At 32.1% G+C, this 25,815-nt stretch overlaps 1 protein-coding gene across 1 annotated transcript in view; it reads right to left on the minus strand.

Annotated features, from left to right (window-relative positions):
• Nucleotides 1–25,815, minus strand: part of MS3_00000605 (uncharacterized protein) — a 78,072-nt gene that overhangs the window by 37,433 nt on the left and 14,824 nt on the right. The window contains exons 4-8 of the mRNA XM_051208307.1: nt 18,388–18,565; nt 14,199–14,444; nt 12,356–12,562; nt 6,350–6,790; nt 1,165–1,644 (exon numbers count right to left, since the gene is read on the minus strand). Of these exons, the coding sequence (XP_051065527.1) occupies nt 1,165–1,644; nt 6,350–6,790; nt 12,356–12,562; nt 14,199–14,444; nt 18,388–18,565 (1,552 nt within the window). The remainder of the gene's footprint in view (nt 1–1,164; nt 1,645–6,349; nt 6,791–12,355; nt 12,563–14,198; nt 14,445–18,387; nt 18,566–25,815) is intronic.

Consider the following 25,815-nt stretch of genomic DNA (forward strand, 5'->3'; position numbering starts at 1 on the left):
TATGTTAGTCTTTCTTTGTAAGAATTAAAACCTTTTTGAAGGATTCTTGTGCCGTTGAAATCAACTGTATGATCCGATTCTATAGAGTGTAATGCTATCGCCGATTAGTTCTCAAGTTTTCCTACATCAACTGAGGATTTAGAAATGTGCTTCAAGCACAGTTTATGTTCTTTCACTCTCACACTCAGTTGTTGTGATGTTTCACCTTCATATATAGGATTACAATCACTACATATGATTTCATAAACACAATTTTGTTGTTCATCCTTGTGTATCCTTGACTCTTACTAGTTATGATCTTAAAGTATTGTTTGTTCAAAAGAATATAATGTCATCATAACACGTTTAGTTTCATATGACAAGTCTCTTACACACTAAAGCAATTACCTACTTTAAACATTATTGACATTGAATGAATAACGTATTGAGTATACAGTAAACCAGAGAACAATTTACCTATTTATATTCGATAATTTTGATGTTTGATTATATTTTCTTGAAAAAGTTTGAACAAGATTGCTAGACGAAACATTGGACTTCAAATACATTCTTCCTCTTGAATTTAGGAATGTTTGTAAAATAAGACAAAATCGTTATACATTAAATAAACTTGTAATATTCATGATCAGAGTAAATATAGGTAACATAGCGTAACAGAAATAAATAATATGTAATATGTATCATTTTTAAAGTGTAGCTAGTGGTGAGATTCATGACGCAAGTTTTTATGCCATTTGAGATTTATCAACTGGAAAGATGTGCAGTATAGTGTTGATGTTCAAACTGAAACTGGAACTTAGCACCTATTACCCATTAGGAGCGATCCCATTTCAAATAAAGTACTGAACTCAGTGGATTGGTTGAAATTAAACATTAACACCGTTGGGTACTGGTTCAGTGGTCTTTAGGTTAAACGTTCCTGATTAAGACCAAAGATACTGGGTTCGAATCTCGCGTGAAGGATCGTAGATGCGCACTGTCGAGGAGTCCCATACTGAGACAAAACGGTCGTCCAGTGCTTCTAGGTTCTCTAGCTCAGACTGACTCATGAATTCAACTACTAAAATTACTACAATTTCCACAAATCCCCATTCTGATTATTTGTAGGAGTTCGTATTATTATTATTATTATTATTATGAATAAAAATGAAAACAGTAACTTACTTGTATTTCAAATGTCATATAAACTGTTGGAAAATCAACACGTCCAATTTGTTTAATACCCATTAAATCAGTTGAACGATCATGACGTTGATTTAAATAACATACTTCACCTGTTTCTAAATCAGATAATAGAATTACACCAATTTGTGATTTCTCCATTAATTCTTGTTGTTCAACAAATGTTACTTCATTATTATCTACATGAATTTTCTCATTTGTAAAATAATCCATATTCAATTGTTGATTATTATCTTTATTATTTTTATGAAAATAATGATAAGTAGTGAAATTTTTTACAATAGGCAATCGAATTAATACACCTTGATTAGGTGCTACTTTAACAACAAATGCTAAATTAATTATATCACTACGTATAGCTTTTAATGCTTCTGGTGTAAGAAAATCTTCAGCTGTAAAACATATTGATGATAATGTTGATAAACGAAATGTATTCCCGGATTTTAAAGCACCATTGTTAATCTGAAACAAGGAAAATGTATATATACATATTGTTATTATTATTAGCTTTATTCAGTATTAGATTTTTGATACAATATAGAATTCTCAGCACGAAGTATTTCAACAAGTTTCCGTTTCTTACATCTTGGTCGATCCTGACGATAACTATTCAATGATCGCCAGTTAGAAGTTAGCAGTCTAGTCAATCGACATTGAAACAATGTACATTCATTTCACTGCATATTGCCAGCAACCACGATGTCACTGTTTGGCCATTTCGTAACTTGTACAACGAAATGTTGTACACTTTTCAAAAACTCACCTGAATAGTTTTTGCGATTATTAGTCATAATGATGTATCAAAACAAATAAAATTAGATAAATTGTTAAAATATTTAGATGGCAAGAACTGGTAACCTAAATGTTCAAGCAGGTCGTCATTGATGTTTATAAAAGATTTAAATTGTGAACAAAGTGAATGTACTTCTTTTTTTGTGAGTCCTCTTAAAGCAAAACGTTTTGGAAATTGTAAGTGATTCCTATCACAAGTTGTTGGTAATTAAAGAATTATTGAAAAAAAAACAAGACAGAACTAGATCAGCTATCTTATTCTGGTAAAGAAAAAGATTTCATACCATTGTACACACTTACAACCAAAACTTGGAACTGAAACCGAGATCTTTCAGTTCAGTAACTAAAATTTAATATTTGTAATCTGCATGTTCATACTGTTTACTCTACTAGATCATTAAAAATTCAATACTAAAATAGTTACTAATGAAGTTACGATTAATATTTAATTAGATAGTCCTTTGAAAAGAACTGACTTAATTTTATTTCTATAAAATCCTTTATTATATATTTTCAAAACTCATCATTCGTTTCATTTTCCACCATAGATATAATTTTGGTTTATTAAGCAACATATAAAACGGATTATATCTTGACGAGTTTATAAAAACGTAGCAGTTGTCAAGCATCTACAACATCAGTAATTTATTCAAAATTATTACCCTCCTTCCCAACTAAGAAATTTTATTAAAAAAAAGATTGAGACGAGTTGTAGGTTGATTAAAGGTAGTCTATAGGAAACTATAAGTCTGGTATTATCTATGAGGTCTAGAATCTGATTGAATCAACTGAATGGTCCCAGACATTACCATTGAGTTAATAGAGACCAAGTACCTAAATGCTGTCCATCTATTTGAATACGTATATTCCTATTTATACAATTTGTTAAACACTAATGATTAATGAAGTAAGCTATTTGGGGAATAACTAAGGGATGATGTTGTATAATCGTTACAGATGGATCAAAATTGAGAATATCAGTCACCGAATATTCGACTCACTAATTACAATGTTATTTTGGTTGAAGAAAGAACTAAAACACATTCAGTTACAATCCGTATCCGATCATATGTGCGCACTTTTTAAAAGTCTCATACTTCGGTTAATAAACTCTCTAGTCCTTATAGGTTTTCAGTGTTTCACAACCGAATTTTCAGTTTATAACACCAACATTTCTTTAAATGATACGAATCGTTTTTAAATTTCCTGAATAAACATTGAAACTCTCTAACGTTGTAAGTAGATGATGTGAATTTGTGAAATATGATATAAGATATCAGCGATGGGAATAACATATTTTTCCCACTAAATTTAAATAATTTACATGCTATAATATAAACAAATTTAAACTGAATGAATATTAGCTAAAATTGAATTATTTCATAGAACAACATCTATTTTGGTTTATATCATGTCTGAACATTTGGTCATGAATAATAAGTTTTATTTCGGATCCGTTGGTCAGACAATATCAACAACAACCTACTATGCAAGAAAACAAATCAGATCCCAACGGAGGAAGAAATCAGAAAGAAACGCTGGAAGTGGATAGGACACACATTGAGGAAGGCACCCAACTGCATCACAAGGCAAGTCCTCACTTAGAATCCTCAAAATCAAAGGAAAAGAGGAAGACCAAAGAACGCATTACACCGAGAAATGGAAACAGACATGAGAAGAATGAACAACAGTTGGATAGAACTAAAAAAGAAGGCCCAGGACAGAGTGGGTTGGAGAATGCTGGTCGGCCGCCTATACTCTATTGGGGGTAACAGGCATAAGTAAGTAAAAAGTTTTGTGCTAAACAAAATAGTTCTACAATTCTTCCTTCATCTATTTTAATCATTCCACTGTTTGTCATTCATAGTTACAGTCGTTCATTTTTAAAAAAGAAGAATTTCACGTCACTACACTTTATCACATCGTATTCAATTCTACAATGATTAATATGTATAGTTGGTATATATATATACTTTTTAACCATTGACATCCCTTTTCATATTTCATTAAAGATATTCTTGTTTATTGTATGAGACAGTGTTCATTTGAAATACATGTTAAATAACATTGAACATGAATTTAAACGTATAACAAGAAGCAACTGTTAAATGGTTACTTTCATTGGACACCTTTCATTTAAGTCATTACATAATAATAATAATATAATGATGTTAATAATAACAATAATAGTTGAAATAAACGTTTTACATGATATTCGACAGAATATTTCTTCATTTAAATAATGTTAAAATGAAATTACAGAGTCTTATTGTTAAAGACAAGTTTAGTGAATATATATATGTTTGCTAGTCCTCATGTTTTGTTAACAAGTATCTCCAAAGTGATAAATGATTGATAGAAGTAATAATAACATTATAGACTGCAATATCTAAATGAGTTTATCAATTATGATACAATTCAGATTTGAATAAGGCAAACACAATGATTATAACGAATGGATTTACTTCAACTATTTACAATCTAGAAATCATAATATCAATCATCATGTAGTTACAAGTAATTGAAAGAAAATAATCGATCTAAGCTTTGTAAACATCTTAGTTCTATTGAAATTCAGTCATTGGTCAAATAGCTCTGTGATAATGTTTTGGATTGTGAAGCTGGATAATATGAATTTGAATTACATAGATAGCGTCAGATCTTTTAAGATTTTAGGTATATCTTGCTGAAGATTCTATTTAGCATAAAACTTATATCTACGGTCACTGGTCGATTATCATCAATCATTTGACAATTCATTCTGACCAACTTGATATGAGCGGAGACTATAATTTGGATGGGAGAGTGTTTTACTTAAATAGCATAATCTTTTAGTATAAATTAATGAGGTTATAATTGTCCAAGTATTAACGTTTTATTTAAATGCATTAAAATATAGTTTTTCTTTATACATTGCCTGTTAATTACTTCAATTCAATTGGATAAATTAACATTGTAGGGAGAATTTCATAGTTTGCTAATTCATTATTCACTATTTTTAAAAGCCTAAGTAATCAGTAGAGATTAAACTGAATACTTGTTCAATTGATACCAATCAAGGTTTATTTTTGTATATCTTATGACTTTAATTATTTATTATTCTTTTTATGTGTTTAATTTATTTGTCAGTGATTCTGCTATTTAAAATAGATTCAACTTCAATTCAGCCATTTCGCGGGGCAGGATCATGGATGAGTACTGCTGAGAAGTCCCATATTAAGATGAAACAGCCGTCCAGTGCTTCTAGGTTTTCCATGGCGGTCTAGCTTCAATTGTCTCATGAATTGAACTATTAAATTATTCATAGTTAGTTATATAATGTACCCTTGTGGGTCAGGGTAATTTTATATTGGCTTTCAGGAGAACCAAACACCATCCAGACTTTCACGTGACAACCCAATCAGTACAGCCCAATCCTGTTTAACAGGAGAGCCAGACACTGCCTATGCTTAAAGTCTGTAGTCCAAATATTACGGCTCAATCCCGCTTCACAGGAGAACCAGACACCGTGTAGGCCTTAACGCTGCAATCTGAACAGTACAGCTCAATCTTGTGGCGCAACTACACAGGTACCAAGCACCCTGGTGGACCATTCGCACCATACATATATACATTCACATCACATGTATGGTTATTCCGATCAATAATCGCGTGAATCAGTTATGCACAGCACGAACAGGCCAAAGTTGACCTAGTCCACTTACACGACAGTCAAACTCATTATTATTAGCAATGGCAGCATGCCTTACAATGTCCCAATGACAATGGCCCTTGAGAACACTGAAAAGCAACCACCAGTATGAATGCAATCGGTTAATCAGCAAACCAATGTTGTGCATGAACAGTCAGTAAAACTTGCCAAAGTAATGCCGAACCATTCATAATATCAATGACCTTCAGCTGTACATAGCTATATAACTTGACACTTCAAGATTGCAATAACCAGTTACCACTCTTTATTAGAACATAATTAATTAATTCATTTAATTATTTCAGTAGTCAATTTAACATTTCATTACGTAATAAAGCTTTCACATAGTTGTAATATTAAACAAATTTATTGAAATTTCACGGGTTGAAATCATAAGTCAATTGAAGCTAGACCACCATGGAAAATCTGGAAGCACTGGACGGCCTTTTCGCCCTAGTATTGGACTCCTCAGCAATGCGCATCCACGATCCCGCACCCCGCGGGACTCAAACCCAGGATTCAATGATTTCGTGCGCGAGCACTTAACCATTAGACCACTGAGCCGGCATCCAAGAGTGTTAATAACTAAGATTTTATCCTAAGTAACAATGAAAATGAATATTCATAATACATTAACTTATGATTATGTACAATTAAAAGTACAGAACAAAACAAACAACTTACATGATTATATAATCTTACAATTCTTATTGATAATTCTAATTGTAAAACAGGTAAACTATTTGCTATTCTTTTATGTTTTCTACGTTGTTTACCAGAACCATATTTTTGATAAAGATTATTATTATTTTCATTGAAATAATCATTATTTATAGTTGTATTTTGTTCACGTTTTAATCTTAAACGTGAATTTAATAAACTAGGAATTGTTATTGATAATGGAATTCGTTCTACAGTTGGTTCATATTCACCATTATGAATATATGCTAAACTCATTGAAGCAATATGTGGTGGACCAAAATTGACATCATATGCTGATTGACCATCTAATAGTAATTGACCTTGTGATTTATTTATTGATAATTTATTGTTTAGATTGATATCTTCGTTTAACCATGATCGGATTGTATAGACAATCATACTTTCATCGATATAACCAACAACCTATAATTTAAAGGAAGAAAATATGATTAAGGAAACTGTAAATAAAATTGACCCAAAATATATTTGTTACGACTTAGGGGATTTGCGGAGTTTGTTAAATTTGATAGTTCACACTAGGGGACTGATCTTAGTTAAACAAACGCGACTCTTTAACAATACGCTTCCATGACATTATCTAGGATCGAATATAGGACCTATAGGTCTTGTAACAAGGATTTGACGTTTAGAACACTGAGTCGGAGTCCAATGATTCGTATCTTTAACCCCCCTTATTTATTTATAATGTTTAACCATCTCTTAATACCATTATTTGGTCACTATCTCACACTCAACATGATTGTTTTTCTATACTAGAACGAAGCGGTTATCCAGTACTTCCTGGTTTTCAATAGTTATTGATCTAAGATCAGTCAGTGATGTTAACTATGAAAAATATTAATACTTCAATTAAATAAACAAAAAAATAAATAAGTGGTAATCCCATTATTCATGTATTCACATCCATCTTCCGTTAGCTCATAGAATAAATATGTTCTTAGTGAATTATTTCGTTTGATTGCTGTTACAGTTAACTTGATTCAATGTAAAATGTTTCAAATGAAAAGATTATCATCAAAAAAACTTGCAACATTTTCTGAATTAAATCTACTAGGATTCTTTTGAGTAAAAAACCACATCATATGCACCACATAACTTGCATACTCTTATATTGTTTATAGTCGCATTCAAATACCATAAATTTTATGGTAATGAATTACAGTCAAGTTGATAAATTTAAAAGTACAAATAAATACGATACTTTAAGGGAAAGAAATTTCAGTCATTGAAAGTAAATAGACTTATTTATTTCTTTGAACACGTAAATAATGGTACAAAGGGGCATTGAATACATATGCGCCACACAAGTCAATTGATTTGTGTGTGTGAGCTGTGATACTACTTGGGTGCCTAGACCAAAGCAGGTGGTTTTCTTAGGGGGCCACACCTTAAGCCTTCGACCTCAAGGTCTGATCCACAAGGCAGTGGAGCATCGTAAGGAGTACATTCCCATGGTAGCCGTTGATCAACGATTGGTTCATACACCATTTTTTTCTTCGGGATCCTGGGGCCTATGTGCACCATTGGTTTGGAACCAGGGTTTTCCACCTCTCCTAGGTTGATCTTCCATATTCACCGACGCGGTTACAGCGCCGGACGTTCGGTTTTCGTCCTCTCAGTTTCGTAAACAACAGTAATGCCACGAGAAGGCAATGAGTAGGACTCCCCTTGCAGTGGCTGTATACATGTGGCCATGTGAGGGCAGTTGGTGAGGGAAAGAGAACTCTCCTCACCCTCGGCCATACCAGGGCATTTGAGGGCTGGTTTATAGGTAAACCAAATCAATCCACCAATGTGTCACATTTAAAATATTTAAAATCTTCCGCTATCTGATTATCAAGGTCGAAAGAAACAAAAAGTGTGTTTGCATGAATAATTATGTAGAAAACAAAATACTTAACACTTTTTTTCTTTTAACCAATTCGTACATATACGTCATACATTTTTCTTCTTTGATTTTTTAAAATGTTTCCCACTTAGTTTTAGATAGTCAGTTACTATTTGTTTGTTTATTTTTCTAATTGTTTTACTCAAAAAGCTTCCAATATTATAATGAATATTTGAATAGGACTGTATGTTGGATGAAGTTAATAAGGTGAATGTTCAATGAGATAAGATGGAAACTCGTCAATTGTTTAAGTCATTTATTATTATTACCACTACTACTACTACTACTACTACTACCACTACTACTACTACTACTACTACTACTACTACTACTACTACTACTACTACTACTACTACTACTACTACTATTGCCTATTTTTCTTATGACTATTTTTAAACTCTTAACTTTTTATCCATTTAACTAGAAAAATAGAATGAATGAATGAATGAATGAATGTCATATGCAACTAGTCATAACTAGTATAGGCGCCTATTAGTATGAATGGTATTCATTTAATACACACAAGAATAATAAGGAAAGAGAATATATTTGAAGAAAATCTAAACATATACACACTTAGTTAATAAATGAATTGTAGTGCCAACTGACTATAAGTTGAGGATTTGTATATAGTGAAATATTATTATTATCATCATCACACTTACATACACAACTATGATTTCGGTTATACTTCCCTAATGTTTATTATTCAGTTATATAAACTGGCTAGTTAGTGTAAACTTCATTACTAATTATTATTCTTATTAATGCTATCGTTATTAGTTCACTGTAAATTGAGATAAGTGAATACTTTATTGTCAGGTTAGTAATAATTCTTACTAACTAAGTAGTAATAATGGTCAAAATGTCTCCTTAATTTTCACTGTAATCTTTTTATGAATAATGAGGGTGTAAACATAGATACACATACACATACATATATACATAAACACATATAGACAATGAATTTACAGTAATGTGTTTTAGTTTGACATTATGCATAGCATTAAAACTAAATTTAAAAACTAAAGTATTGAAAGAATTTGGCGCCAATTTCAAGTTAAAATAAAATGAAAGATGAACTATATAAAGAAGATAGTTTGTTGAAAAGACCATAAAGAAAAGAAAAAAGATGGTCGAAGATACCTTGAATTCGTGGTAGTTGTATATAAACAACACGTGGTTCAATCTCCATGTATTTGATAATCTATGCTTGTTTATTTATTTAGAAAATAAAATATAAATTATGATAAATCATCATTGTTTTAAAGTATTATTAATGATGTAGGTAAAACTATGTACATATAGATAAACCTCTATATGTTTATCAATGTATAAGTGAACTTTTGTTTTCCCTAACTATACACTAAGGTTTACATGATACCGTTATTGATATAATGAGAACTGAAATGTGATCAATCTTTGTTGGCATTTGTACATTCAACAAGAAGTTAATATCAAGTCATCTTCATATATACAAAGAAACATGAATTCATTGTCAATTTTGAATATTAATAATGAGATAATATAAATCTGTATTCGTAAATATAATATATTCGTTAAATAAGAGAGTAGACATATGGTCTCAATATGTAAGGGGAATAATATAATAAAGTTTAAAGCTTCAGTATGAACATGATTACTGAAATCTGGACAAATCAAAAATAGTAGTATTAATATTCATTAATACTATTTAATTCCTGGAAAGCATTACTTATATATGTTTTTTTATTACCTCTGTAACATTTTGGTCGTTTTAAAGATATTTCTCATCAAGTATTTATATGCGGTAAAGAAGTAGTTGAAAAAAGTTAACATTAGACAATAGTATCTGTTTATTTTTGTTGATAGTTCAAAAAGGATTTCAATCCAAAACTTAATAATCTCTACAACCTCATACTGATAATTACAATGTGCTCACTAGTGACTGGCTTCATGAGGGAATTCTCGGAGTTCTAGTGAGAATTTGTGACGAATTGAGCTAATCCGTGCCGGGTATAGACAGGTACCTACCTCCGTAAAATGGAAGACGGTCGCGCAGTTTCCCGGGTTGGTTGAAGTTAGGCATTGATATGGTTGGATACCGGCTTAATCGTCAGGATGTTAAGCGTTCGCGCGTGAGACTAAGGGCACTGAATTCGAATCCCACGAGAGAGATTGTGGATGCCCACTTCTGAGGAGTCTCACAATAGGACGAAGCGCAAGTCCAGTGCTTCCAGGTTTTCAATGGTGATCTAATATCAATCGTTTTATGATCTCAATTGCAAACCTAATAATCTCCACAACCCCGTACTGATAGTTCAAAAATAACCTATCAAAAAAGTTTTCAAAAACCTAGAAAGGTTTGAAAACGTATTCTTCAATTAATATTGAATAGAATCATCTCAGTAGCATCTAAAGGAATAAAGGATTTTTTTGTCAAATTTTGATTGAATAACTGTATTTTGCTAGTACATTAGGCATGTTTCCAGAAGTTTCCAGCAAATTGAAGTCATTGGATAAACTTATATAAACAAACTTGACTTTCTATATATAAGTTAACCTTGGAGTAAAGCTTTTGTTCATATTTCTCGCCTTTTTTCTGTTGGTCCAATCCAAGTTTAGAAGTAGTTTAAGGATATGGACTCAATCTTAGTCAGTAACAAGGGTTCAAGTGGAAGACTTGTTAATTTTACATGGTTGATTTCTTATTAAATCTCATAAATATGTTTGATTACAGTAGTTCAGTGGAGATTTTTCCAAATAAGACTTATTAGGTATTTATCTTTAACTGAAGAAAATTTTCTTATGTTTAACATTACTTTGAAAGTGCCTAACACTATACACTCGTAAATCCACATACCAAAAAAATGTCAGAACCAATAAGGGCTTTTGATAAGTATGATAATTTCTGATCACTGAGTCAGATTGCAAACGGTTATCGATTAGTAAACAGTTAGGGGTAAGTGAAAATGACCAACTTTGGAGGTTGTTTTTTTAGAAAGGTCAGCAATTATACATTTTTTAATGTGTATGTGTTAAGCACACAGTTTACGTGATTTTTATATTTTCCTAATTGTAAACGTCTACTTTTTGTATTCGAATTTCCCTAGTTAAATACATATTCTAATTTTTTGTTTATGGTGTATTGTAGTCCTGTAACTTATGTACATAATAATGTAGGCTTTCGAATTAAAGATAAAAAAGTTATATCAACTGTCTTAATCTCCGATTCAGGATTGGGGACAAGGATTTTGAATGTGCTAATAAGTGTTAACATGCCAGGTCACTTAGTCGGAGTATCAGTATTACTGGTTAAAGGATAGTTATTTAGAGTCATGTCATAAACATTTTGTGCATGAACCGTCCGCTTACAATAACCAGTGTCAATCCACTATTCAAACTGTAGTGTAACCACCAGTTTGAGTGAACTTCCGGTGTCATAATGCTTTGGTGGGGCCCGTCATTTTGACGTAAGTTAGATTGGACTATGTTGTCGACAGACTCACCACTTTAGTGGCCCGATATCTGACTCCAGTTATATTGTATGAATGATTGTTGTTAATAATATATAAATCGTCTATACTCGTATATTATTATCGACTTAGATCGCGTCGGTGAATAACGGGATTAAATAAGTCAAATACGAGAATGAATTTTCGAGTACATATATTTTGTACAATTGTTGATCGGAACAGATAATCAGAAAGACATAGCGAAGGGATAGAAAAAGAGTGAGCGAAACGAGATGGCGCGCAGTGGAGAAGGCATATGAGCCAACTCCTTTCAATAAAGCGTAAACAATATTTATAGCCATACAAGAATAAGTTACAAACAAGTGCACACACACGCTCATGTAAGCGCAGTCAAGGTTGATAATCAAATAATTAACAAGGTCAAAATGTAGCTTGAGGAGAATGGATAAACTGACTTGTCCGGAAGATAGAGTAAGCTATGTGGGCTCGACATAGGACCAGCCACTATAATGCTCATTGTTTGGAAGCAAAGCGTTGGAGACGACTAGTAATATATATATGTATATATCGGAACAAATTTAGCAAGACAAAATTAGGTATCAGTACATAAGTCTAAGCACTTACTTGAATATTATGTTTCTGTATCAATGAAGTTGCACCAGTATATGTAAATAATGGTAAACTGAAAACCTGAAATGATGGCGGTGCATTTGATGCCAATGTACGAGAATTTATTTCCACTACAGGTTGTAAAAATGTTGCAATGCGTAAATTCACCGGTTGACTAACTTGAAAATATGGATCAATTGCCGTCATTGTAATAATAAATACCTACATAGAATGAAAAATGGAATGTAAAAAAGATTATTTAGAAGGAAAATAAAAATCTGAAACCCGAATTCTAGGGTGAACAGGAATTTTAGGTTCCAGGTACATACCACTGACGCATCTCAACTAAGACGAAACAGACATTTTGGATACCGCAGCCAGTGACATACCATCCATTCTATATAAATTGGTATCATAATGGTTATGTTGAGAAATTCGGATAGGATGCACGTAATCCAATCAAGACTGATTAAAACTTAGTCAAAAATATCAACAACGGGATAATCTAAGACACTACTTAATTAAGTTAATTAGACCAGTTGTGAAATATACACAATAGGGTCTTTGATTCGATTCCTGTTGGGGAGGTGTAAATTAGTGCACGTTGAAGGGATGTTCCATAAAGAGAAGAAACATTTATCTGGTGCTCCTGCATTTTCATTTAATTACTAGTTAGATTCAATCCATGGAGTAAACTATTTTTATACTAAAAAAAGCTTTTAAATTATATTGAACAATAATGTCTTTGAAACCAATACACAAAAATTTTAAAATCTTCATAGTTCTAAATCACAAACTCATCTTCGTTAGACCACTAATGAAAACCTGGTATCATTGGAAGATCATTTCCTCCTACTATGGGAATCCCCAGCAATGTGAATCCATGATTCCGCTTCTAGCTTTACAATGGTGATCAAGCTAAGATAAATTTGTGATTTAAAACTACGAAAATCTTACAATTCTCATAAATCCTTCAATTTTAACTATTTTGAAGTTGCCAGTTCTTTTGCAATTTTTATTTAATGTCAAAATTATGCTATCAACTTCGGTTTTCTTAAATCACTAAATCGAAACATGTATATGGAATGTTTATTGGATATCAAGGGACAAAATGTCACTTTTTTTATCGAAGAGGATGTAAAGTGCATTCAAATCCACACTATTATATTAAATGCGGATGAGATTTCACTACTGAATGTGGGAAATATGAGGACTTTCCTAACATACTGATCTTCGAAGCATTATTCTTGTGCACTGTCTACCTCAATAGAATCCAATTGATAATATTCTATGAGTAAACAAATTAAAGTACGACAAGTTCATAAGATTAGAGGCTATTCGTCTTAGACACGTGAAAATGTTTTTATTACGGTAAGACTATAATTTATGGACGAGCCAATCAGATATAAGATAACAGGTCTTGGATTTTGGCGCGAAATTCATCCATCCATTTTGTTAAATAGAGTTTATGTCAGTTCGTGATTGAAACCCTAAATCTAGTTCCTAAACCTAACCATCAACTGTAAACATAATTTTAATTTTTCATACTGCTTTATCATCCTCGTTTAGTTCTAATTAGTAGGTGAACACTCTCATAGTCACTATAGTGTCGCTCAAATGTCATCCATAAATTATAGTCTCATCTTAATTACTTGCCGAATTGACTAATTTTTATAGTATAGACTGCGAAGAAAAGACTAAATACCATAAATTCAAATCTAAACACTGTAACAGAGAATATTCATTATAATGAATGATAATTCAATATTTGAGATAATCTTTATTATCAGTTGAAACAAATATAGAAGTGAAAATAACTTATTAAATTATCTACATGTGTATACGTCTACAAACTTACTTTCACTAAAGATTCAGCATAATTCAATAATTGTAATGCTATTAATCCTTGACGAAGATCAGCTAAACGAAAACTTGTAACTGGTCTTGTTGGGTCACGTAGATTCACTATTTGAGCTTGTAATGGACCTTGCATTCTAGTCATATTTATATCTAAATATTCCCAACTAAGAATTGAATCTCTTGGAATACTTATACTATCACGTGGAAGAATTGATAAACTACCACCTATGTGTGTAACATTTATCTTGAGTAGGAAAAAGAAATTGGTAAGAATCAGTTAAATATGTTGAATGTGTAGAATGACAGAAATAAGATGAAAAATGCAAGTTGAATCATTCAGTGTGAATATATTCCTTAACATATTATAGACTGAGATCATTCAATTTTGGATTCATTTTTAATATTTAAATAAATGTTCTGGAAGAGTAAGGCTTAAATCTAGCTTACATTGATGAAGAATTGAGTATATATATATATCCACTCTAGGACTCGAACCCAGTACCATTCTCCTCAAACGCCATCACGTTATCCACTTAGCTACTGAGTCCTGATAGCCACTTGCTTGTGCAGTGGGGTGAATTTCACTTCACTTGGTATTATTTGGCTTGTATATTCCCATTGAGGTTTAAGACTGCAATTGATCAGTCTGTTATCTGCATACGCACAGTATGCACATATGCCGATAACAGATTGATCATTTGTAGTCTTAAACATCAATGGGAAGATACAAGTCAAATAATACTATCTATTCACTGTAACTCAAGTTTTATCAAGTTTTGTTAAATCATGTTCACGAGTGTTCCTACAATTCTTATTAAAACATATTATGGTTGAGTATAGGAAATTTCTGGTGGATGGATGATGTAATGACTGAGTTTTCACTGTCATCTTGGACAAAATCTTTACCGCTTACTTCATGTAGAAATGAGTTTCTTTGTGACTATCCTATAAGTATTACGTTAAATTATTTACGTATCTTCAATCGCATTATAAATACTCGAACTGTTACTCTATCATGATGATTGGGACTAAACTATACTGTTATAGGTATGTAGACTTTACGAAAATTTTGATTTAAAAATATTATAGATTGTAGGTAGCTGATGAGAACTTAAATAAAATGATTACAGGTTATTCTGTTCAATTCTTTGTTCTTGTTCTCTTCAAGATAATAAAGGCAACTAAGTGTACGCTACTCCACAAGTGTTATATCAGCTCATCCTGATAGCCTTCTTTGTGATTGGCTATCCTCGTAGGATTTTTCTTCCTCATTTGCGTTTGGATTAACGTTTTTTGTCTCAGTCTGTTGAATTTTAGCCTCTTGATTGGTTGACCTATTTTGCATGGATCCGTAGATTGGGCCAATGCCACTGTGTCTGTTGTTTGCTAATTGATCTGAATGTCTTAGTTTCCGTGATCCGAAATTTCAAAGTTTTTTCAGTCGAATTTTTGTCCATGGTTACCTGAATGCATTTATATCAGTGAGTGTGAACCATGTTGTCTCACTGTTAATCTACGTTCATTTATGCATAAGTAAAGTAGGCGCTCACTTTGTCTTGTGTATTATTTCCCGCAGCTAGTGTACTTTGTTTAAAATGAATGGCATTGCATTTTTCTTGTGTGTTATGTTTTTCGATCTGCACAGAACTGAATGAAGTGACTGTATTGGTTCGTGAGTAATGTTGGTGACAAAGGGCTTCACGATCACTATAATGGTTTCTGAGTTATTTTTCACTCATGTAAGACGATTCTTTTCTTGGTTTCTGAGGTTGGTTATTCGACGCTAGGTTGACTAGCTAGATATCTTTAAACGAAGTTGTTGAAGTAGCCGTTCTTATGGAAGCCAAACTGAAAATGAACTTCCTCAGTGTAGTTTACATTAAAGATTGGTTATAGTTAGATAGAAAACAAGGAGCATTAGGAAGATATTTCTTTCTAGTTTTGGTCTCCTTAACTATGTATATTTATGATTCCACTAGTATTGAATCTAGTATCATCTACTCTATGAGTAATTGTGTTCAGTTCAGGCTATTATCACCGGATTCAAATATGATGGTATACATTTGTAAGTGAAGTGAATGTTTTAGCCATAATATACAACTGCTACTAATCGTCATCGATGTTACTTGTCTCACAGTCTATAAGGTTATATGGTCACAATTTTCAATTTTTCATCCGCATTTGTAATTATTTATTCACAAGAACATAGTTGTTAATGGAATAGAATGTTTTTAAATATTGTCCAGTCAAATATCAGAATTTTTTTTCAACAGGGTCGAGTACATGTAAGCATACACTAGAGGATTAGGAAACTAAGACGAAACAGTTGTCCAAATACTCTTAAGTTGATCATATTCGTTTAGTCAAAATCATTTTCTAATTTAAATTACCTTCATGTTATAAATTATTCATTAATCAGTTACAGTTAATTTAAAAATTAATTTATTAGCAAATCTAATTCTTTACCTCAAATTGAAAAACAAAAAAAAAGAAAAATGAAGTGTTTTAGATTGAGATCATAAACTGATTGATGTTAGATCAACATTGGAGACCTGGAAGCACTGGAAAGTCGTTTCGTCCTATTGTGGGACTCCTCAGCAGTGCGCATCGACGATCCCTCTCGTGGGATTCAAACCCAGTGCCTTCAAACGCTTAACCTCTACACCTCTGAAATGAAATGCCTAAATTCAACGAAGTATAACTATTATATTACTATTATGTGTTTAATATTAGATAGATTGTTGTTGTTGCTAAGATTATGGGTTATATTCACATGTCTAATAATTATAAAAATGTAATGCTATGCAGTCGATGCAACAAAGTTGTCAACTATAATAGTATGTATATGTGTATATATTCAAAAAGTGTAACATCCAATCAATAGTAACTCACTGATGACAATGGTGGATGTGTCGCTCAGTTTCGTGGACTAGTTGAAGTTAGACATTGGATGCCGGCTCAGTGGTTTAGTGATTAAGCGCTCGCGCGAAAGACTGATAGGCCCTGGGTCCAAACCTCGCGGGGCAGAATCGTAACTGCACACTGCTGAGGGGCCCCACAATAGGACGAAACGACTGTGCAGTGCTTCCAGGTTTTTAATGGTAGTCTAGCTTCAATCGACTTATGATCTCAACTATTGATATTACTACAATCTCTACGAAACCCTTTCTGATAAAAATATTGTTCTTTACAAGTTGTAATGACATTATTTCATTTGAAATGTAGTTAAATACTGATTTATAATTAAGAAAACTATTTTAATGATTTGGTTTTTGTCAAAATATACGTTTTAATTTATTTTATTTTTAGAGGTAAAATAAGGTAGATAGGTACACTGTTATCTCTAACCTAACAGTCAAAGAAACACTTTCATTTATCCTGATAAGTTGACTAGATGTATATTCATGCATTGATTATATCTAGTGAATTTTGTCAACACCTGCTGTGAGTACAAATAGAAAAATGAAATTATTTTATATATTTTGCTAAAAGAATAAATGAACTATTGAAACATCAATACAAAGTCGTCATCATGATTATCATCATCATCATCATCATCAACATTATCGTAATCAGCGCAATTATCATCATCAGCGTCATTTTTCAATAACAAACTTGTCAGGTTAATTTGATTAGGTTGATCACTAAATGAAAGAATGTGGTAAGAATGTAATGTCGATGTTTTTATTTGATTTAAAAATGAAACTCTGTGTATTACCGCCTGCTAAGTTAGTTCACTTTATATATATGATTGTTGGTTCAATAAAGTTTGTGGAGATAGTTATATTTTATGCTACATTACGGACAGTTGTTTCGTTCCTCACCAGCAAGCATACACGACCTCATCTTATAGTTCTATCCTTGATGGAATTATAGATAAATGCTCCTAAGTAGGATGATACAATTGTCCAATGTTAGTCAGTCAGACAGTCAGCTACAACATAGGACAAGGTAAATATATATGCATCCGTCCAAGTTGCCATACCTCATTAGCAGAACAAGATGAATACCACATTCATAGAAACAGTTACTTCAATGGTAGCAGCATATATAAAAAAAGATTACATAATAGATAATATTACAAATAATGAACAGAACATTGAAGAAAGCTAGTACCACATCATATGTTTCTATGATTGTTTTTTTTCTTGTTTGAAATAAAAATACAATTACTCAAATAAATTTACTTGTCGAAATGCTCCTAGTACAGGTGATTTCAGATTTTGTGCATTTGAAATTGTCACTTTAAGGAATTTACTTTCAATTATCTGTTGACCTCTTGAACCATCACTCATACGACTCCATATTGTTATTTGAATTGGTATGTAATCGGTTGCGTAACTATTACCTATACGATGTAAATACCTATAGACAGTAATAATAATGATAATACTTTCATTAGTGAAATATTATGATTATCTATAAAAGAAAAAGGAAATTATTCCCATTAGATGAGGTAATTAATGATGTTATTCTGCAAATATTGATGATTGATATCCTATATATTTATCTTAAATTGTAGGTGTATCATTTCTAGATTATTATTAATTTTAGCTTTATTCAGTATTAGATTTTTGATACAATATAGAATTCTCAGCACGAAGTATTTCAACAAGTTTCCGTTTCTTACATCTTGGTCGATCCTGACGATAACTATTCAATGATCGCCAGTTAGAAGTTAGCAGTCTAGTCAATCGACATTGAAACAATGTACATTCATTTCGCTGCATATTGCCAGGAGCCACGATTCTCTCTTTGGATATTTCGTAACTTGTACAACGAAATGTTGTACACTTTTCAAAAACTCACCTGAATAGTTTTTGCGATCAATGGCCATAATGATGTATTAAAACAAATAAAATTAGATAAATTGTTAAAATATTTAGATGGCACGAACAGGTAACACAGATGTTCAAGCAGGTCGCCACTTTCAGGCATGTGATTTTACTTTCTAACAGTTTACATTGAATATTGAACTAAGAACTGTCGTTTCCTTCTGAATTATCCAGTAACGTGTTAGCGTATATCGGATTTATTTCAAAACGGATTGTATTAAATTTCAGTGAAGAATTAGAAAAACTGTAGAGTTTATATTCATTTTTGTATTGATTGTTTGAATCTTCCCATTAATGGTTAGGGCTGCAGTTAATCAGTCTTTTATTGACATATTTGCGACCAGTGCGGATTTTCGAGATATTATCTTAAGTCATAAGCAGGTAAACCCAATTAGTGAGTTCCAAATAAAGTCAAAATGCGCGTTCTGGATTCTACTGTTAGGTACCATTCATCTCTACTCATTATGTAGAGTTTGTAGTTACGATATTGGTAGATTACATAATTTAAAAGTGTTTTTCAATCACTGATGCATTACATTACCAGTTGACACGGCAGAGAAGTGTATATGTACTGTATTCTGAAATGTTGGCAAAAATTTACATCTGAGTTAGATGCTTTTGGTATTGATTAACTTTTCTTGCTGATTGTCAGGATCCAATATTACAGAACAATATTGATGTCAATAAAATACAAGATCCATTTAACTTCGCATATTCTCACTCTACTAATTACGTTAGCAAAAGGTAGAAATAAAAAGTCGAATACGGGTTGTATTTAGCACGTGTACATCTCAGACATTTACGTGAGCAGGACTCACTGAATAACTGGAATATGGAGATTGAATTAATGCAGACAGCAGCGGCTATAAAAACGTACTCAGTGAATGATTATAGATGACCAAATGAACTGTACACGATAGGCATGCATAAAGCGTACTCAACTAAAAATTGTTAATAGGAGGGCACTTATGGAAATAGACAAAGAATAATCTAAACAAATAATTGCACTTGCAAGGGTCAGACAAAGTCACATAACAGTTCATATAAGTCTGCTGTTAATTCATAATACGATTGTAAATTTGATTAAGTATTTATTATTAAAGTAATTAAGGATCACAATAGGTCACTATAAGTTTATTGAGTTAGAAGATTCAATTGTTAAGCTGTTACTGTCGTCCTGAACAACATCATTTCCCCCTAATTCATGATGTAAATCAAAGAACTTAACAACAACGATGAGTGAAATAGTATTCTATTATTTGTTTTTAATCGAACTTGTAATCCATAATTTTATCGATAAATAAACTTTTAATTGAGATCATGAACTGATCAATATTAGACCACCATTGAAAACCTGAAATCACTGAACGGCCGTTTCGTGCTGCTGATGAGTCACACAATAGGCCGAAACGGAAGTCCAGTGTTTCCAGGTTCTCACTGATGGTCTAACTTTAATCGATTCATGATCTCAATTTAAACTCAACAATCTCCACAATCCTACATTGATTAAGTCACAGAAAAATGTATTATCCTTAGCTGAGAACTTTGATTCAATAAATCGACAAATCATAATCATGAAATCCGAATTTGTTAATTTTGTGATCATATTTCAAAGAGAAAAACTTGAGATCATGAGACGAAAAAAATTTCAATGTAATGAAATATCAAGCTCAATACAAAACTGGTGTTTGTGATCAGTAAATTCCTTTTAGTCCTTACGTTAATTACATTTTTTATTGAATAATTAGTTTGAATAATGTCATTCACTAACCAAAGAAATCCTCTCAATTTTCTGCTTCAATTGTTGAACAAGATAACAATGACATTGATTTGTTAAGACTAGTTAACCATTCACTCAAAAAATTATGTCTAGAATTCTAATTTAATCTTATTTATACTACAGACTGATCAATTAAATAGTCATTGAAAACCAGGAAGCCCTGTACGGCAGTTTGGTTCTAGGCCGCGAATCGAACTCATGACTTTCTATCTCGTGCATGAACGTTTATCCTGTAGTCCAATAGACTGGAATCCAAAGATGAACAACTCTAACTCCAATCAATCCATGGTACTGAATGACTGTTTTTCATTGTCATCAGTGGGTAACTTCTTAATACCCGACACCGTTAAACTCTACTGATTACAATTCGTTAAATCTTCAGAAGCACATTCAGAAATCAGTCACTAGTAAGTACACGATTATTATCAGCACAGAATTTTGTGAGGACTGTTGAATTTCATTAAGAAATTTTTACAGTAAAGACGATGAATAATAGTCGTTTAACAGCGTGGATTGATTGAAGTTAGAGTTGTTTACCTTTGGATTCCAGTCTATTCATCTACAGGCTAAACGTTCACGCTCGAGATCGAAAGTCCTGGGTTCGATTCCAGGCTTTTAAGTCATAAGCACGCACTACTGGTAAGTCCTATACTGGAACCAAACTGCCGTACAGGGCTTCCTGGTTGACTATTTTAGATAGGTTTGTGATCTAAATATCACAATAATAATTGAAAATAAATCGTACGTAATTATATCATTAAACGATAGGAAAAACACTAAACCAGTAAATGAAAACCAGTCTGTTCACAGTGAAATTATGGCCCTGAAACAGCGCATAAAACAAACTTTCCACTATACAAATGGTAATCTTTATCATGTTGTTATTTAAAACCAGCTTTTATTTTATAACAATCGATTTTCTTTTAACCATTTGTAAATAATATTTGGGAAAAATAACAAATAATATCCAGTCGTAAACAAAAGTTATTTTCATTGAAATCGTTCCTCTCATTTATTGTTTATTGTTGATAAAGAAAAACAATTAAGTAGGATATTTTCTTGAGAAAGTTTGGACCAGATTACCAAGCGAAACGTTGGATTCACTTCAAAAATACAAATACAATTTTTCCTCTTTAATCAGTAGGAAGCTTTAAATGTTTTCGTAAAACTTGACATTATGAAATATTTACAATCATAATGAAGCTGTTATTATTATTTACATAATTCAAACGTACATACCTGACTATAAAATTTCCAAATAGAATATTTTTAAGGGAACATATTAACTATGTACAGAATTTGGCTTAGATATGTAGATGATACATTTGTTATGATAAAAAAAGACTCATCCAGGATCTTTTTCAAAACAGATCAGTACACTTTCATCTCACATGAAATTCATGAACGCGAATGAAAGTGAACATGGTGAGCTACCATTTTTAGTTTGCCTAGTGAAAACAAATCTAAATAGAATTCTAAATCTATCCATCTATCGAAAACCTACACACTCGAATTGCTATATTGACTTCTATTCAGTAAATCCTTTCAGTGGCGAGATCTCGCTAGCCTTAAATCTTTTTAGAAGAGCTAACAAGATCATCACATCAGAAGAAGATAAACAAAAAGAACAAAAGAATGTAATTAGCATTTTACAGGTTAATAATTTTCCTATGAAGATTATTGGAAGTTTATTAAAACAAGACCTTTCAGTGCGTAATAATAATAATAATAATTCGAATGAATTGTCATGGATTGTTGCTACAATTTCACCATACCATCATGGCACAACAGAATAACTCCAAAGAATCTTGAAACAACACAGAATTAAAGTATATTACAAAACAACTTTAGTTCGCTTAAAAGAAAAAATCCCATTCATGTCAACACAGAACTGCGTCTACAAATTAGGTTGTGTCGATTGTGGTGCCTTCTATATTGGAAAGTCATCTCGTGACATCTTGACTGGTGCCAAAGAACATATTAGGTACACAAAGAAACCTCCTAATAATCCCGTAGAACTGGATAGACTTCAAAAATTAAGTCGGTAATAGCAGTTCACGCCATTTTCAACGAAAAACAAATCGATTTCAATAATATCAGAATATTACAAAAAGGCTTTTCGAATTACAAAAAAGGCGAGTAGCTGAAGCGTTCCATATAATGCTTAATCCTACTGCTCTCAATAGAAAAGAAGGCCTCACTATGCATCCTATCTATCCTTGCCACCTAGTCTGATATTGTTCACAATTCACACTGTTACCTTACAAATTAAACTCTATCCTTTCTCATCATAAAGGTCACACAATTTTCATCCTTAACAGTGCACACATACAAACACACAAATTTGCATACATGTCACTTATGAATCACCTTGACCGAAATGACATGACATTGATTTATTCAGACCTGTATTTTGATTAATCACATAATATTTGTGTTGTTCTGTCGTACTATTTAAACTTGGATTGATTTTAATTTGGTTATTTATCCACTGAAGAAGTGCCTTACACTAAGTCACGAAACGTCAGAAAATCTAATTTTTCTACTCATCGGGATATTACAGATATATTATTCATTTATGTGCAGAATAGAATGAATTAGTAGTCCTACTTGGAACTCTTTAATGGAAAGTATTTGTAGCTCAATGTTCAAATCCAGTACCAGTGATTTCAACATAGTATTCACTAATATTAAATGTTAGGGATGAGATTATTGAAAAGTTTGTTAATAATGGTATATACAACCATGCAGCATCAAACTGATGACTTAGTTGTTCAAGCATTTAGTTTTCTACTATTAAGTTATAGTTTCATTCGTCATTCAATCATTTTGGTTAACCTAGTCATATGCTATTGTTAAGTCACATGGAAACTGCATAGCTCAAGGATGAGTATAAAGTCAAGATGTTTGCAATATAAGAATAACATGTTTAATCACTCAAATTGTTACTAATGCGATGGGAATTATTTGACAGACCTTGATAGTCATAAGTATCGTTTTTTAAGCAAATCTTCAACATTCTTATTGAAAATGGTTTGACTCTTCAAGGCTATCTAAGTCTCTACAACAACCAAGTTTCATGTTCTTTGATGGTCAAAGACAATTTTTACTTAATTGGTTCGCCAATATTTTTATGTGGTCGGTTTATCATTTTAATACCGAATATACTGCAAATACATATATATGTAATACACCTAAACTAAAATTATTCTTTAGGCCATACTTAATTTCTAAGGTTGATTAGTAAGGGGCTAATTATAGGGGTAGGAAGTTGTTTTTGTTCAAATTGTATCAAGAATTTGTTACACGACAGATAAAATCAAACAGTTTATCAAAATAAAGTGGTCTGATTTTACGGAAGATAAACAACACTTATCATACTATTACGCAATATATAGGGGATTGCACAAGACAGAGTTCGATGGAGTATGTTGGTGGGAGGCTAGTACTCCTTCACGAGGGGTAAAAGGCATAAGTAGGTGAGTAAGTCTCATTTATGTAAGTTTACAAGTCAATTGATATAAAATTAGTTTTCAGACGAACTAAGGAAAAATGATGTATGAAGTTGTATTTGACGGACTTTGTTACGGAAACCATCAGATATTTATTCCATTTATCATACTTTGGTAGGTCGAGTTTGTTTTCCACGTATTATTGATAAAGTTTGTCAAATTTACAATTATAGTTTCATTTTTATGATAGGATCTTGTCTCTCATTCAATGACTCTCCTTCTCACTCTTTCTCTGGGTTTTCAATGAACTGAAAAGTCATACTGTCAGGCATGACGATCGATAGTAAATTACTGTACATATGTGTAAAATCGCATGAGAGACAAGCTAGTCAAGTTGTGACAAATCAGAATATTCATGACTACATTGCTAATTGAAAAAAATGGTATGGAAATGAATTTCAGATAGATTTTTCATCTGTTTTAGAGGATTAAAAGACAATAATTGAAATCAGTTCGAATATCAAGTCGAAATTTAGTTCAAAATGAATCGTTCTGAGTAAACTATCGATATTTTGATCATAGATCAGTTAAACGTACAATATTGTTCTCATTTTGTATATGGATTTTTAGGAATCATTCAATTTTATGGTTTGGATCATAGAATGACTTTAGTTAAACAACCGTTGGAAACCGGGAACTACTAGACAGTTGTTTCTTTCTAATATGGAACTTAACATCAACTCTGATCCACAACCTGGCTGTAGATCGAACCCAGAACTTTCAGGTTTCATGAGATCGCTTAGCGTATAGACCACTGACTCGATATCTAATGGTTTGCGTGTTCGACTCCAATCAGTTCATGATATTTCTTGCCACGAAACCTGAAAGTGTTGAGTTCGATCCCCAGTGGAAATAAGGACGCATACTGGTGAGAAATCCTATATTACTACGAAACAACTACCTAGTAATTCCTAGTTTCCTATGATTTTCTAACTACCATGATTATGTGATGTAAACTATAAAATATTGTTTTCATTTCAATATATCCTAATGTATCAGAAATTAATACAAATTATAAGTGTCAAAATTTCCGAACATCATATAAAATGAAATACTTCTAAAATTAGGAAAGAAAGCAGATTTGTGTCATAACTGCCGGTGATCACAGACAATTTTTATTGGAATCACAATTGATTAATAGTTTGACCTTATTTTTATCTCAAATGTTTACTATTTCAAATGATTTGACCATGTACAAATGATAAGATGGTGGTTGAATTTAGTCGACGGGAAACCCTGGACCTAGGTTTTGTGCTACATGGCACCCGTCAGCAGGGTGTACCTGTAATTTTAAGGGAACCGATGCTCTCTGAAGGATTTGATCTTGTGTCATCTTGCTTCACAGTCAGAGACGTTACCACTGAGATATTCAGGCCACGATCGGCCTCCTGTAGGACTGAGACGTATTTACCATTGATTGATCACTGGGTGTATGTCAGGTCCTTCTTAGTGCAGATCAAATCCTATCGACATGTACACATGTTTGTT

Source organism: Schistosoma haematobium, chromosome 6 (assembly GCF_000699445.3).
Source record: "Schistosoma haematobium chromosome 6, whole genome shotgun sequence".
Lineage (NCBI taxonomy): Eukaryota > Metazoa > Platyhelminthes > Trematoda > Strigeidida > Schistosomatidae > Schistosoma > Schistosoma haematobium.